A 17,154-nucleotide genomic window follows, 5' to 3' on the forward strand; every position below is an offset into this window, starting at 1 on the left:
GTTTCCCCAATTTTACAGCAGGACAGGGAACTTCCAGCAGGCCCTGCCTACGTTTGCCTACCAGGAGAGTAACCAGGGTGAGCAAAGGGCATGAGTTCCGGGCCAGGGACATGGTCAAAGATGAGGAGATAATGGGACACTGAAAAGTGGTATACTGAGGAGGGCTCTGCCAGCCTCGCACTTGCACACGGCCCTTGTCCGGGGCATGGAAGTCCAAGCCATCTCCCCTCAGAGCTGAGGCTCTGGGCTGGATCCACCACTGGCTGCCTCTAGAGGCCCTGGGGATTTCACAGGATGTTCTCTGCAGACCAAGGTCCCCTCAGGAGGAAGCGCTCTGGGGGACTTTGAGGACCCATGGCTCAGCAACTGGATGTTCCCCATGGCCGGGGTGAGCCCTGGGTGGGGAACCTGCTCATAGGTGAGGAGTGACTGAGGGCTGCGGTGGGGGAGGGCGTTTCTCGGGGGTCTGGCCAGCCTTCAAGGCCTGGCTGGCCCCACTTTTGACTCCCCATAGCCCACGTACTCGACATATATTCATCGTGCTAGATCCAGGGATGGAGTTTCTCTCTGTTAAGTGATCATGTCTAAAAGGGAGGCTGTGGGGCAGGGTGGCTTTGTGTGGCACCAGCCAAGTTAATGTCTTGCTTTAGCTCTGTCACCTCTGTGACCTGAGGTAAGTCACTCAACCTCTCTGATCCGCTCAATTTCCTTATTTGGGAAATGGGTAATAATTGGACTCCCCCTTAGGGCTGCTGTGAAGACCAAATGAACACTGTTTTGAGTGCCTGGAAAATAGTAAGCAGGGGGCTTTAGGCTGTGATTAATGAGAATGATGAAAAGATAAAAGACAGGGGCTAGGATTATAGTCCAGTAAGTGATAATACCCTCTGATCCTCACCAGGTGCTGAAGATGGGCCAGACACTACTGCTCCAGGTGCATTCATAAGCAGCTCATCTGGTCCTCACAGTCCCTCTATGAGGGAGCACTGTTACTATTAGCCCCATTTTCCAGATGAAGAGACGGAGCTAGGGAGGGGGACGAGAGATGCGCCATGAAGAGCTGCATGTATAGATCTGTTCTGCATGTCACAGATTATTTCCTTGGGCTGAATTCCTGCAAGTAGAATAGTCGGGTCACATTTTAATCCTTGATACATGACATAAAATTGCCCTTCAAAATAACTATGTCAATGTAGCCTGCCACAAAGTGTATATGAGAGTGCCCGTTTCTGAACATCTTTGCCCACATTGGGTATTATTGCTTTAAGAAGTTTTGGTGATTTTATGCCATTAAAAGTTTCCATTGAAGTCCTGGGGACAGTGGTATTTGAGGATGAGGGACCTGGAGGGATTTGTAGGATGGATGCCAGGTGGGAAGGATGGAACGTAGGAGGGAGGGAGGTCAGTTCATGGGTTTGACACCTGGACAGAGGTTCAAGTACATGACACCAAGTGGCTTTTAGTTTTGAGATGCTTCTGATGGGGGCGGGAATCCCAGTTGGAAAACAAGACCTCCTGAGGAGGTCCCCATCCTTTTCCCCTTCAGTGACAGGGAAATCACCACCTTGCCTCCTGCACAGCCTGTTACGTTATCTGGTTCCTCTGACACTTTTCTGTTACTATCTGTGTTAGTTTCCTAGGGCTGTCATAACAAATTACTACAAACTTGGTGGCTTAAAACAACAGAATTTTATCTCTCACAATTCTGGAGGGCAGAAGTTGAAATCAAGGTACTGGCAGGGCTGCACTCCCTCTAAAGGTTCCAGGGGAGGAGACTTCCTTGCCTCTTCCAACTTTTGGTGGCTCCAGGTGTTCCCTGGCCTGTGGCTGCATCTCTCTTATCTCTGTCTCCATCTTCACATGGCCTCCTCCTTTGTGTGTCTATGTCTTCTCCTCTTTTGTCTCTTATAAGGACACGTGTCACTGGATTTAGGGCCCACCCAGATAATCCAGGATGATCTCATCTTGAGAGCTTTAATTTAATTACATCTGCAAAGACCCTTTTCCAAGTAAGATCACATCCATAGTTTCCGGGTGGACGTATCTTTTGGGGGACCATCATTCAAACCACCGCACCATCATCCTTATCGTTGGAAATCATCTTCTAAACACAATTGCATTCCTCACTATTCACTGGCCATGCAGGCTTCTTTTATTTCCTCAGACAGTCTATGCTCCTTCCCTCCTCTGGGTCTTTGCACATACTGTTCCCTCTGCCTGGATGTCCTTTCCCCCATCTCACAATTTTTTTTTTTCTCAATCTGGATGACTCCTCCTTCAGATCTCAGTCTAAATTTTACACCTTCACGTTGCCATTGCACCCTGCCCCTGTTCATTAATACTGCAGTATGTAAATTTACATTTATTTGGGGCTTCCCTGGTGGCTCAGTGGTTGAGAGTCCGCCTGCCGATGCAGGGGACACGGGTTCGTGCCCCGGTCCGGGAAGATCCCACATGCCACGGAGCAGCTGGGCCCGTAAGCCATGGCCGCTGAGCCTGCGCGTCCAGAGCCTGTGCTCCGCAACGGGAGAGGCCACAACAGTGAGAGGCCCGCGTACCGCAAAAAAAAAAAACAAACCAGAAACAGATTCACAGATGTAGAAAACAAACTTATGGTTACCAAAGGGGAAAGCAGGGGGAGAGGGATAAATTAGGAGTTTGGGATTAACAGATACACACTGCTGTATATAAAATAGATAAACAGCAAGGTCCTACTGTACAGCACAGGGAACTGCATTCAATATCTTGTAATAACCTGTAATGGAAAAGAATCGGAAAAAGAATATATATATTAGACATATGTATGTATATGTGTGTGTATATATATATTATACCTATATATGTATATGCATGTGTATACATATTATACCTATATATGTGTGTATATATTATACATATATATGTATGTGCATGTGTATATATATTATACACATATGTGTATATGTGTGTGTGTATTATATATGCGTGTGTATATATATATACACACATATGTATATGTGTGTATATATATATATACTATACATAAATATGTATATGCATGTGTGTGTGTATGAATCACTTTGCTGTACACCAGACAGTAACACAACATTGTAAATCAACTATCCTTCAACTTTTATAAAAGCGTCTTGGAGGCAAAGACATGATTTTGCAATGTGTGGCGTGCAGAGGTGAGGGCTCAGCCCGGCTTTGCTGTGTGGCCCTGAGACCAGCCCTTCCCTCGGGTTGGAGCTTCCTGGCTGAGCCCGGCAGGCTGCAGGGGCTTTGCAGTCCTCCTGGGGATGGGGGTCTGACATTTATCAGCCCCATCATCTGTGGGTTTTCCTTTGAAATTTGCCTCCTCCTGGAGAGACAGAAGGCAGGGCCCTCTGGGGAGGGGGCGGGGGGAAAGGGTCCAGGTGGAGGATTTGCAGAGAGAGAAGCTTCCTCTTTCAGATGGGTATGATGAGGCCCACTGTTGATGCTTTCACTCACATTCTTTCATTTATCCTATGACAGTTATGAGGCGGGAACTATTATTACCCTTGTTTTACAAATGGGGAAACTGAGACTCAGACAGAGGACATCACTTGCCCAAATAAACAGCAAAAGTGGGATTCAAAATCCAGGGAGTCAGGCTCTGAGCCTATGGGCTTTACCTCTAATAGCATTGAAGATAGAGAAATACAAGCACAGGAAATAATAATGATAATAATAGTGATAATAACAATAGTATAATACTATGGGACTTCCCTGGTGGTCCAGTGGTTAAGACTCTGCACTTCCACTGCAGGGGGCTTGGGTTTGATCCCTGGTTGGGAAACCAAGATCCTGCATGCCGCACAGTGCAGCCAATCAACAAACAAACAAACAAACAACAGTACTAATAATAGTGACTGACACTTACTCTGAGCTGTCATATCTGATATCAGACCTCACAATAACCTGATAAACTAAGTTCTACTATTCTCCCCATTTCGCAGTTGAAGAAACTGAGGCTCACAAAGAGAAAGCCCCTTGCCCATGATAATAGAGAAAGTAAGCAGCAGAGTCCATATTTGCTCCCAAATATACTAAGAGCCCATGCACTTAACCTGACTGAGCAGGGGATGGGGCAGTGCTTGGGCTAAACTGGGGTCATTTGAGGGGTAGAGAAGGGCATAGCTGCCAGCCTCTGTTAATTGGGCTGACGGTTAGGGCAAGGGGGGAATGTCAAGGTCATCTGCACATGGGCATGGCTGCTGGGGTTGAGGCTCCCCATCTATGCCCACAGTCTTTAAGTTTCCACAGAACTGTGTGCAAAATGGCCACATGGAAAACTGGAAGCTCCTACTACCTTGTTCCCTTTCCTTCCCCTGTGCAAGGGAAATCTCTGCCTGAGGGCAAGTACGAAAGGTTAACTTCTCCCATCAAAGATAATAAAAGAAGTTCCCCTTTATCAGGGGTTGGCTCTGTGCCCATCCCTGGACCAGAGGAATTACACGGTGTTGAGAGCGCAGTCTTTAAGGGCTGGCAGGCCAGGTTCCAGTTAGCTTTTGACACTTACTATCTGGTCTTGGAAAGTGACTTCACCAATCTGAGCATTTGTTTACCTCCCTGTGGAAGCGGGAGGCTGACCATGCATCTTCCACGGAGTGGGCACCGTTGGAGAGAGCACAGTAACCCCCAGGAGACCCAGTTAAAGCTTTACAGTGTTCATTACCACCCACAACAATCCTAGGAGGCAGATGGGGAAATTGAGGCTCAGAGAAGATGAAAACATGCCTCAAGTCACGCGGCCAATAAGTAATGGGTAGAAGTCAAGCCTCTAGGGGTGGAGGGCCCCATCCATGACCTCAGACCTCCCTCCACTTAGGAAGACCGTAACTGGGCACCCCCAACACACCTCTTCCTCCCTGAATGCCTCCTCTTTCCCCTCCAGCCTCACTTCTGACCGTGTGGAGCCTGCCAGCTGCAGCCCAGCTCACCCCTGATGCCAACCTGCTTGAAGTCACCCAAAGTGAGAAGGGTGTTTTTCCGTCTATATTTGGGACCCCTTGGTCACCCTAGACTCATAGATTCAGGGCCCAGAAAACAAGGCTGTCATTCTGATCTCTGTCTCCACACCTCAAGCGCCCATCAGGGTTCCATGCCCAAAGCCCCAACATGACACACCTGATTGGCTCACTCACTCACTCAGCAACAACTGGTCCGATCATTTGTGTTGAAGCTGGGGGTTGGGCGTGGTAAAGATGTGGGCTGTGGCTATCATGGCTGTGGGTGGGGAAGGTTGGCTAAGAAGTGGGTTGGGGGACCTGGCTGTCATCCGTGTTACAAGCTTGATTTCTTTGCACGACCCACTGTCATATCCCAGACCCTCCATTTGATTTGTACCATCCCATTTAATGGGCCTTGGAGAGGGGAAGTGAGTGGCCCAAGATCACACCTAGAATGAGAAGTAGATCCAGCATTTGAGCCCAGTCATGGAGCTCCAGGGTGTCTGCATGCAATTCCAACCCACCCCTGTTTCTCTGGGTCCCTCTGTGGCTATATCTTGCTTGGTCTTCCTTTATCTGTGTCTCTGACTCTTGTTTCCCTCTCTCTGTTTCTTCCTCTGTAGAATCGCTGGCCAAGCCCACCATTTCAATCAGCCAGGGCACAGCCATAGAGCACAGGGGAAATGTGACCTTCTACTGTGACACCAAAGATGTCAACATTACCATCCACTGGGTCTCCAACAATCAGCCCCTGGTGTTCCATGAGTGCATGCAGCTGTCCACAGATGGCAAGACCCTCACCATCTTCCCTGTCCAGCGGGAAGACACCGGGACTTAGTGACGCACGGGCTTAGCTGCTCCTTAGCATATGGGATCTTCCCAGACCAGGGCTGGAACCCGTGTCTCCCGCATTGGCAGGCGGATTCCCAACCACTGGCCACCAGGGGAGTCCTCAGTCTCGCAGCTTTAAATACCATCCGAATGCGGACTTGTCCACGCTTTAACTCCAGACGTATAACTGTTTGATGTCTCTACTTGGATTCTCCTGGGAATGTCCAACTTGACATACCTAAAACTGAGCTCCTTAACCTTCGGATGTTTGATCCAAAATATTGCCTAGGTAGTGGTGAGGAAAGAGCATTTGCCGGCATGTTTTAGATATTTCTTCCAATCCTGCTTTACCCAGGGATGAAGCCAACATGTCATCACTGTCAGACTCTCGCATCTCCTTTGTAATGTTTCTAGAGCTTGAGTGGGGAGAAGAGAAAAATAAATGTTATTGACTGTCTACGTCCCCCTAAGAGAGCTGTCACTGACGCTGTTATTACTGCTACAATTGTCCTTGTCCTCCCAGATGGTCGTGACCCCGTCAAAATCAAGGTGGAGTCCGGTGTACCCAACGGGGAGGCAGTTGAGGTGATAGAGGGCAGCAATGTGACCTTCTCGGTAGAAACTCAGTCTCACCCACCCGCTGCCTAATTATGGTTTTTCCCCAATGACTCCAAGCCCATCACGAGCTCGTTTCTCACCGCAAGCACATTTACCATCTATGCCGTGTCCAGGGAAGATGAGGGCACGTGTAGCTGCTTGGTGTCCAACAGTGCCACCCAGCTGTCCCACAAGGCTGCTCTTAAATTCCACGTCCTTGGTGAGTCTCTTTTCCCTATATTTCTCTCCTTTGTTTCTCTGAGAATCAGAGCTACACCAATATCCGAGAGTCTGAGGAGGACCCAGTGGGCTGGGGACTTCCCATGTGGCTGGTGGCAGATCGTGGCTCGGGCCACAGGCAAGGACCTGGGTCCTGGCTTGACACATCCTCTACAAGGCCTTGTAGGCTCTCCGTGGGGCGTCTGTCACTTGATTCTCTGGAAGTGGGGGAGGCGATTCTCTATACATACAAACACTAACACAACACTCACAGACCCCATACACACATAGGGACACACACACAAATAACAATCACACATGCAGGGGACTTCCCTGGAGGTCCAGGGGTTAGGACTCCGCGCTTCCACTGCGGGGGCACAGGTTCGATCCCTGGTCAGGGAACTAAGGTCCCGCATGCTGCACGGTGCGGCCAAAAAAACAAACCAATCACACACGCATAGCACACTCACACATGTGCACCACAGGCACGTACAACTCACACAACATACAAAAGCACAGAATACACACTCACACAAGATACATATAACACGTACCCAACAGATACACACAATACATGAAACACACAGTACATAACACATCACAGACCCACAACGCATACACATAACATACACACAAACCCACAACATGTACATACCATGCACTCACACATATACATACACAATACTCACACACAAAACACAGACACGTATCTCACATATGGAGCAAACAATACCACAGACACACAACATATTCTCCCGTAAAACACATACACACAAAATATAATAGGCACACAATAGACGCACACACACACATCACAGACACTCAACATCCTCATGTACAACACAGAAAACACCCCACATACCATACATTCAACACCATCAACACATACACAATGACACAGAACACACACACAATGCATAGCTGTACTACACACACAATTTAGTGATACACAAAGCATATACGCACACAGTACAATATATACACTTACCACAGACACATAGCATATTCTCCTGCACAGAAAATATATACTCACACAACACACACTCAAAGTACCTATATTTACACCACCGTACCTCACAGTCACAAAACATATACACACAACACACACATATAAATAGACACAAAGCACACACTCAGAACACATCCACATACCACACACTCTCCAGACACACAAAACCCATGACACATTCACATAACTGTCACACAACACACACTCATACACAAAAGACTTAGACGTACCACCCACACAATACAGTCATATGCAAAACACATATACACACACACACCACCCACAACATATACACACATCCCTCGAAAATTCTGCGGGCCCCATATGGGTGGGAGACTGGCAGAGGGACCCTGGACCCCATCCTGTCTCTCTATGTGTTTCCAGAAAGGCTGACCAAGCCTTGCGTCTTGCCTCTGAACCAGCTGGTGGCCCTGACCTGCCAGGCCACCCCTAAGGGAGCTGCAGTCCAGTGGTTCCTGCGGGGCCAGCTCCTTCTGCCCAGCAAGCACCTGGGGCTGTCAGCTGACAACAGGACCCTGGTCATCCATGGCCTTCAGTGCAATGACACAGGGCCCTATGAGTGTGAGGTCTGGAACTGGAGCAGCCGGGTATGGAGTGACCCCCTCAAGTTGAACATCAGCTATGAGTCGCCCCGAGCCTGGACCTTCTTCTCCTCCCTTCTCCCTCCCCTGCTTAAGTTCTTCCTTCCAGCCACTCATTCCATAATTATTGAATACCTGTTCTGTGCCAGGCATGTCTGGGCACTGGACAAGACAACCCTCATGGAGCTTACGTTCTAGTGGGGGAGACAGACCATAAACAGCTAAGCAAGGGAGATTCCTGGTGTGTCAGATGGCACTAGAGGCGGCACGAAAGGCAGGCAAGGCTGGGACATTGGGGAGGTGTTGCAGTCCTAGCTGGGGTGGTCAGGGGAGGCTTCCCAGAGGAGGGGGTGTTTCTGCAGGAGGAGGCTGGGAGTGAGCCGTGCAGCTAGCCAAGGGAAGTGAGTCCCAGGGGAGGGAACAGCACGTGAGATGGGACTGTGCTTGGCATGTCAGAGGAATTCAAGGAGGCCCAGGTGACCAGAGAGGTCAAGTGTGGGAACAGAAGAAGCTGGGAGAGTGGGGTAGACCACACGGGTCCTGTGGGCCATGGTGAGGACACTAGGAGCCACAGAAGGCTCTGAGCAGAGGAGAGATAGGATTAGACTTGGGTTTGCACAGGGTCTCTCTGGCCCTTGTCTAGGGGCTGGAAGCAGGGGAGAGGGACGAGGTGATAGTAGAAAGAGTTGTGTTTGTCTGGGACCATGGAGACAGATCTCAAAATGAGATTATACGTGCAAGGATTTTATTAAGGGAATGCTCCTGTAGGGAGGGAACCTAAAAAGGCTGGGAGGGCCATCACACTGAGATCTAAGCCTGCCTCCGAGTGAGGAAGAAAGGGAGAGAGGGTTGGATGGGAGTGTGTGGACTGCCATGTAGTCTAAGGAACGTCATCAAGACTCTCGGGGTGCCCATGTCTCCCAGGAAAGGGTCTGCCTTAGTTTCCTCAACACACTTAGGTACTGGCAGGGTGCAGCCCAGGAGAGGCCTGGGAGTGAATCTGGGGGTACAGCAGCTGGACTCTTGGTCAATCACACTCTTACCACTGGAGGTCTGTGAGGCACCTTCCCGTGGTGGCCACAGTCATCCATCAAGAGATGATGGGGCTGAGCCAGTGGCAACTGTGGGTGATGAGAAGTCAGCCGTGAATATATTTTATATATCAAACTCACAGGATTTGCTGCTCATTGACCTGAAGCAAGAGAGGAAAGGTGTGGTCAAGAATGACTCCAAAGGTTTTGTTGCCTGAGCTACTCAAAGGATGAAGAAGCCATGAACTGAGCTCGAGAAGACTGGGGGAGAAGAGGTCTCTGCAGGGAGGGACAGTAGGGGTCCACTTTACATGTGCGCATTAAACAGCAGGGGGATAGAGAGACATGGCTTAAATACATTGCTTTCCCTTCCTTCCTTTTTTTTTGCGGCGGGGGTGGGCGGGGTGTATCGGGTCTTAGTTGCAGCATGTGGGATCTTTCCTTGCGGCTCGCAGGCCTCTCTCTAGTTGTGTTGTGCGGGTTTTCTCTCTCTAGTTGTGGTGCGTGGCGTGCAGGCTCCAGGGCGCGTGGGCTCTGTAGTTGCAGCATGTGGGCTCTCTAGTTGAGGCACGTGAGTTCGGTAGTTGTGGCGCGTGGGCCCAGCTGCCCCGCGGCATGTGGGATCCTAGTTCCCCCATCAGGGATGGAACTGGCATTGCAAGGCGAATTCTTTACCACGGGACCACCATGGAAGTCCCCTCCCTTCCCTTCTTGCTCTCTCCTCTTTCTTTCCAACTCTGGTCACGAAACCAAAAATGCCTACTTTGTTCTCTCTGTAGGCTGAGCAGCAGGCAAGGCACTTGATGTTAGCTGTGACTTTCAGAGCTCACAGCCTACTCAGGATTGGGAGATCAATAATCAGACAAAGAAAATACAGTGTGATAGGTCCTGCCATGGGACCAGAGATTTGGGGAAGCCAAAGGGAGCCCCCACCCAGTCTGGGGGATGTGGGAAGACTCACCATGAGAGGTGGTGTCTACCGCGAGACCCGAAGGACACGTAAGTTAGCTAGGTAGAGCAGACTCGGGAGAAGAGTATTCCAGAGAAGGAAGAGAGTATGCGATACCTCTGATGCAATGGAATATCCAAGTAGGATCTTTTTTTTTTTTTTTTTTTTTGAAAACCTCTTTCTTGGAGTATAATTGCTTTACAATGGTGAGTTAGCTTCTGCTTTATAACACAGCGGATCAGCTATACATATATCCCCATATCTCTTCCCTCTTGTGTCTCCCTCCCTCCCACCCGCCCTATCCAATTAGGATCTTATTCAAGGATTGAAAGTGGGAGGTGTGGAGAGGTGAGTGGTGGGACTGGAGGGGTCTACAGGGACCTTGTGAATGAGTTCATCAGCCGTGGGCTTTGTCCCAAGGACCCTAGGGAGCCATGGACGGTTCTGGGCAGGGGAGGGTTAGTGTCAGGTTTGTACTTAGGAAGACACCTGTAGCTGCCGTGTGCTGGATTTGAGACCAGGATGGGGAGACCAGGATGGGGGCAAAGGAGGGATCCTGATGGCCATGGGGTTAGGATGGAGAGAAATGAACAGATTCAAAGGATATTTAGGGACAAGGGCAAGATTTTCCTCATCTCCTGGAATGCCCCAGCTAGAACCTCTTTGCATCCTTCTTTCCAGTAGTTCACATTCATTTCAATAAGACAAGACTCAAACTCTTGGTTTTGCATGAGAAATCCAACAGCCATTTCCTTTGTTTCCTTCATGTCTATGGGAGGAGAACCAAGTACCATTGGTCCCCTTCTGGCTTAACAAAGAAAATCCACAAGCATCTCTACCTTTGTGAATACATGGAGATGTAAATTTAGATATTGTCACCGGGCTGTTTGTTATTAAGAGATTCCATCAGAATTGTAAACGTTTTGGAAGTTAGGGGCTACGTACACAGGACACAGCAACAATTTCTGAAGCCTGGATGTCTTATGAGGCTCCTTTGTTAGAATTCACTTTTGCAATGGCAGAGGTTTTCGTTTTTGATTTTAATTTCGTTTGTTTTGAATTTCCCCCCCCTCCATGTTGTGGAATACACTCTGTTTGCTCGGCAGCTATGGAGGAAAGGGGAGCATTTTCTTCTTCTTCTCTTGCTGAGATTCCTTTCAACAGCAGTTGAAGAGCCCTTGTTTTCCAGGTTACAGCCTGGAATTCCCTTAGTTAGAATTGAGAAGGAAAAAAAAAAAAAAAAGGCAGAACTTCCAATGTGGAATTGAATGGGATGAAATAGGACATCTCGCCAGTGGAGGATGGGTGCATAACATTTGGATCTGCACACAGATGGCCCTGATCGAGAGGACATCACCAGGGGGTCGGCGTCCAAGGTGGTCAACACCATCAAGGCGGAGCTCAACTCCAGCCTGACCCTGCAGTGTCGGGCTGAATCCCAGCCGGATGTTGAGTTTCACTGGACCCTTGAACCTTCCACGAGTGTCTGTACGGGGGAACAGCTGGTCATCGAGGCCCTGACTTGGGAACACCAAGGGATTTACAGCTGCACAGCTTTTAACTCTCTCACACACCTGGCCCGCTCTGCCTCAGTCCTGGTCAGAGTGATAGGTGAGTCTTTCAGGTACACCTTCTCCTTGGGTCCAGGTGACTTTTCCTGATGCTGGCCTCAGCAATCTGATCTTCCCTTACTGTGGGCTGGGGTGTGGCAATGACTGTCCTGCAAGAGCAGGTTCCTAATCCGGAGCTGTTGAGTCCTAACTGCTAACACTCAGGCTCTAGAACCTCTACTTCCTACCTGTGTGCCCTGGCAAACTCTCCAGGCTGCTCTGAGCCTCAGTTTTCCTATCTGTAAATGGGGTTTATGATGCCTACCTTTCAGAATTGTTTAGAAGTACAGTGAGTCAGGGAGATCGCCAGTGAGAGAAGAAGTGAGCTGATAGGTGGGGTCAGGAATTATATTAATAACAACCTGGGTGTGACTGGCAGAGAGACCCTGTCTTTCTGCCTTGAGTTCTTGAGAGGACAACATAGTGTCGCTGCTCGCCAGTCGCTGTTCACATCCTGACTCCAACGCTGTGTGACCTTGGGCATGCTACTTAACCTCTCTGGGCCTCTGATTCCTCGTCTGTAAAACAAACATAATAGTTGTGTTTACATCAAAGCGCTGTTGAAGATTAATTAACATTTGTAAAGTTCTCATGGCAGTGCCTGGCATATTGTGTTTGCTAAATAAAACTATTCTTTATCGAGCCTGTGTCACACCCTGAAGCAAGCCTTTCCATATGTATTATCAGCAAACATTTCTTGGGTACTCCTTGCCAGTCAGCTATGAGGCAGGCCTGTTGGTATTTCCACCGTTCAGGAGAGATTGAGACTTAGAGACTAAAGCCCCATCACTAGGGTTTTAAAAACCAGCTGGCCACCTCAAAAGCAGTGTTACTGTTGTTGTTTTGGCCGCAGGATCTTAGTTCCATGACCAGGGATCGAACCCGGGCCCCTGCAGTGGAAGCGAGGAGTCCTAACCACTGGACCGCCAGGGGATTCCCACAAGAGCAGTGTCCTTAGTTGTCTGCAAAGTGGAGGACCCCATACAGCTTTCCAAATTACCTCATTCAGTCTTCAGAAAAACGCTCTGGTCTTGTTAAGACCATTTGATGGATGAGAAACAGAGGCTCAAAGGAGGAAGCAGTGAGTTTGTTTGATGCTCAGAGGGATGTTGTAGGGTTTGAATTAGATCATGTATGAAGGGCTCTTGGAGCTTAGAGCTTGGTAGATGGCAGCTTCTATCATCATCATCATTGCCTTTTATAAAGCACCTCCTAAGTGTCGGGAACTGTGCTGGTACTTTTACATGTGATCTCATTTAATCTTCTCAAAAGCCTGTAGGGTTACAGATTACTAAACTTGTTTAACATTTAAAGAAATGGATACTCAGAGAATAAAACAAAGAACTCCTAAGGCATCTAGGAAGCCCCCTCCTGCCCGTCCAAAGCAGAATCTTTTCCTCATACCCCTGACCCTCGTGTGGCTGCCTTTTTAATTCCTGTGGCTCCTTCACCCCTTTGAGAAAGGTTCTGGGCAAAAGTGGGATGGGTAAACAGTAGGCCAATGTTCATGATAACAACTGCCATTTATTAGTCAATCACTGGGTGCCAGGCATGAACATTCATGATCTCATTTCATCTTTGCAGCATCCTTATGCAGTAGGTACCATTTCCCCCACTTTGCAGATGAGAAAATGAGACTCAGGAAGAGTAGTTACTTTTGTCTGTGTCCACAGGGCCCCAGAGAGTCAAAGGTGACTCACTCGGGGGAAAGCCAGGTCTCTGGTTGCCAAAGCCCTTTTGTCTCTCTGCAGGCTATATATATATATATATATATATATATATATATATATATATATATATATTTTTTTTTTTTTTTACGGTACGCGGGCCCCTCACTGCTGTGGCCTCTCCCGTTGTGGAGCACAGGCTCCGGACGCGCAGGCTCAGCGGCCATGGCTCACGGGCCCAGCCGCTCTGCGGCATGTGGGATCTTCCCGGACCGGGGCACGAACCCGTGTCCCCTGCATAAGCAGGCGGACTCTCAACCACTGCGCCACCAGGGAAGCCCTGAAGGCCATATTAATCCATCATCCTAGTTAGTAACATCGTCACACCAACATTGACTGATCACTGTAGGTCTAAATACTTCACCTACATTGAACATACTAAACATTGCATATACTGAACATGAATACATATACGTTTAATCTTTTCAGCAACCATATAGAATAGGCTTCATATTATCTCTCTTTACAGAAGAGCCAATGGACACACGGAGTGGTTAAGTAGCATGACATGGCCAAAGTCACACAGCTGAGATGTGAACTTAGGCTGTTTGACTCCAGAAATTATTCTATTACTACCACAAACTTCAGCTTCCCGACGGCTGGAAAACAAGTGCTCATCGAATTATCAAGTGGAGATAAAGCCACAAACTTGGGAATGGGGCTGGGGACAGGGATGAGGGTGTGTCATGCCCAGGTCCTGATTCTCTCTCCTTGCCCAGGTCCTGGGTCATCCCTCTCTGAAGGGGCCATCGCTGGCGTTATCATCGGGATCCAGGCTGTCATTGCTCCGGCCACAGGGCTGGGCTGTTTCCTCTACATCGGAAATGCCAAAGGGTAAACCTGGGAATGGGATAGGGGGTGTGGCCCACAGGGGACCTGACTGGCAGAAGTGTTGCTGACCTTGGCGCCGAGCGGCATCCATGGCACGTGGGGAATTGAGAGGGTTGGCACATTGCCCAAAATGTACATGGGGATATGGGTGGAGCCTGTGCAGATGGGCAAGGACTAGAGGCACAGAAGAACGAGGGTCTTGGGTTTTCAGGCCCTAAAGGAGAACAACAGAGGAACCCATCTATGAGGTCACGACACCCACCTCCGAAGAGCGTCACCTTGCAGAGCCCGGTCGCAGTAAGTGACTCCATAGCTGACGCCCAGGGCAGCAGTGAGGTCTGGAGAAGAGGCCGGTGCAGAGAGCCCAGGCCTCTGCCCTCAGCTTACCCCCAAGTCACTCTGACATCATGGGCAAGCCCTGTACTCTTAGAGTCTCCGGGTCCCCATCTGGAAAATGGATGAGATTAGTTCCAACAGCCATAACACAAATACGGCAACGTGCTGCCATCCTTTTCTTCCCCACTCTCAGAAAACTTTGTTAATTGAGTGCCATAAACTGAGAGAATCAATCACAACACTCCTCCCTGCTATACTCAAAACCAGTCTCAAAGTCCATGTCAACACAGTGCCTCTGTCACCCTCTGCTAATGGATGGGAATTGACCAAAGGCAAAATGAAACATCTTTGTCGTGTCTGGCCTACGATTCTGGTATGCTGGGCTCATGAAGTGGACGTCCCCTGGAGACTCTCCAATTCAGCTCAGTTTTACAGAGAAGAAAACCAAGACCAGGGAGGATATACGATAAACCCAGGCTAAAGAGGACCCTGGTACAACTGGGGCTAAGTCTTAGACTTCTGTCCTCATCTGTGTCATCAGACAGGCTTATCTAACCCAGAACTTGATTTCCAGGACATTCCTGGGGTAAGATCACTGGAGATGAGATGGGGAGTCCTGGGGAGAAAGGAAGGAAGGTTTCTGCCACATCCTTCCTGGGGATAGAAGTGACCTGGGCAAATTGTCCCTTCCCTCCTATCTCTTCCTAACTCCAGCCCTGGGCTGGCATTCACTTTCTCTAGACTGCTGCATGCCTATGTATGCCAATGTACGCGACACTCAGGGCCATATCCAAGTCGAAAGGTGGGTAATGCTCCAGAGGGATCCTTTCTGTTCCCCCGACTGTCGGACCCTTTCCCAGCCCAGTAGGGCTGTTACAGTCCTACGTCTTGGGGTTGGGTGGGGTTCAGGCATATGCCCTTGAGGATGCCCAGTGGCAGTTTGGGTCTCTCTGCATCTCCTCCTCTGCTTTCTCTGGGGAGCTCAAGACCTTCCATGGCTTTTTCATCTCTTCTCCTTGTCTTCTTTCTCTTCAACATGACAATGCCTAACCTGGACCCGCTCTGGGAATCAGAAGGGATGTAACTGCCTCTGAGGCCTAAGCTGTCTCCAAGAACTTCCAGGGGTGGCCTTTATCCCAAGCCCCACGACCTCGTCACTACTTTCCTTTCCCCCAGATGCTGCCACTAGACCCTCCAGAGCAGTTCTATGAGGTAGGTTGGCCCAGCTTGATGTTATTAAAGAAGCCGCAAGGGAATACAGTCTGAGAATGTTATATTTGACAAGTCTGAGAAGTCATCTTGTCTAGATCCTTCACTGAACATTGCAGGGCCAGGAATGAGGCAGAAGTGGCTCAAAGCCTCACAGGGAGCTGGGTCAGATTCTAGGACTCTGGCTCCTATACTCTGCTGCTCCCACTTCCAGTGCTTGGAATTGGATTGCAAATGAAGTGGCACTGACCTAACAAGTGATGGGGTGCAAACTAAGTTTTGGAGGAGAGATTGCAGAGGTAGCCGGGTGAGAAGGAAGAGTTCTGGGCCAGGGGTGGGGCCCTGGGTCCTAAACCTATTTCTGCTTCTGATCCTTTGTAAGAACCGGGTCAAATCTCTTTGTCTCTGGATCTCTGAAGGGTGAAAGTTAGCACTTTCCCGTTGCTGTGATTCTAAGGCAAACGGTACCTGTGGTCCCTAACTGATCTCTTTGTTCACTTCAAGAAGGAATCACCTTCCACAATCCATGGGGCCTATTCTCGTGGCTCCAGGAAGCCATCGCCCAAGCTTGCGTTGCATCCCTTGGTCCCAACTCTACCAAAAGAAAACACAGAGTCAAAATATGAGGTACTTTTATGCCACACTGAGTCTTTGGACAGTTGGAGAGCTGCCACTAATCTGCTTTTTCCTCCTTGCTAAAGAATCTGTAGGATAAACTACCAAGAGATTTCCTTTCAAAAATCTTTTCAATCCCATTCCACCCATTTCAGTCCTATCACTTTCTGGTTCATTTCTTTCCATCCCCTCCCGATCCACTCTATTTTACTCCATCCCACATTTCCATTATAGTTATTTTCACTCCATCCATTTCCTTTCTATCCATTTAACTTCATTTCCTTCTCAATTGCAGCTGTCTCCTCTCCATTCCAGATAGTTTTATTTTTCCATTCCATTCCACTCCACTCCTCCCCACTCCATGTCTTTCCATAAAATTCCTCTTATTTCCTTTTCATTTCTTTTATTCCTCTTATTTCTTCCCATCCCACTCCTTGTCATCACTTCCCACCCACCCCACTCAATGCCATTCCTTTACATTCCATCCCACTCCACTCTGCTTTGTCTCATTGTGTTCTGTTCATCTCTTTCTGCTTTCATTCCTTTCCATGCTTTCCCACTCCTCCCTATTACATTTTATTCATTTCTATTTTTTCCTTTTAATCCCACCCCATTCATTTCTTCCACATTCCATTA

At 48.8% G+C, this 17,154-nt stretch overlaps 1 protein-coding gene across 1 annotated transcript; it reads left to right on the forward strand.

Moving 5' to 3' along the window:
* The first annotated feature begins 354 nt into the window (after nucleotides 1–354).
* On the forward strand, nucleotides 355–14,663 carry CEACAM20 (CEA cell adhesion molecule 20). Its single transcript, XM_032613410.1, is given in 10 exon segments — nucleotides 355–418; nucleotides 4,898–5,015; nucleotides 5,186–5,244; nucleotides 5,576–5,789; nucleotides 5,909–5,964; nucleotides 6,307–6,600; nucleotides 7,993–8,247; nucleotides 11,523–11,801; nucleotides 14,247–14,361; nucleotides 14,570–14,663. Coding segments are annotated over 10 exon segments (1,548 nt in total).
* The last annotated feature ends 2,491 nt before the right edge of the window (nucleotides 14,664–17,154 follow it).

This window comes from Phocoena sinus, chromosome 19, assembly GCF_008692025.1.
Source record: "Phocoena sinus isolate mPhoSin1 chromosome 19, mPhoSin1.pri, whole genome shotgun sequence".
NCBI classification, from domain to species: Eukaryota; Metazoa; Chordata; class Mammalia; order Artiodactyla; family Phocoenidae; genus Phocoena; species Phocoena sinus.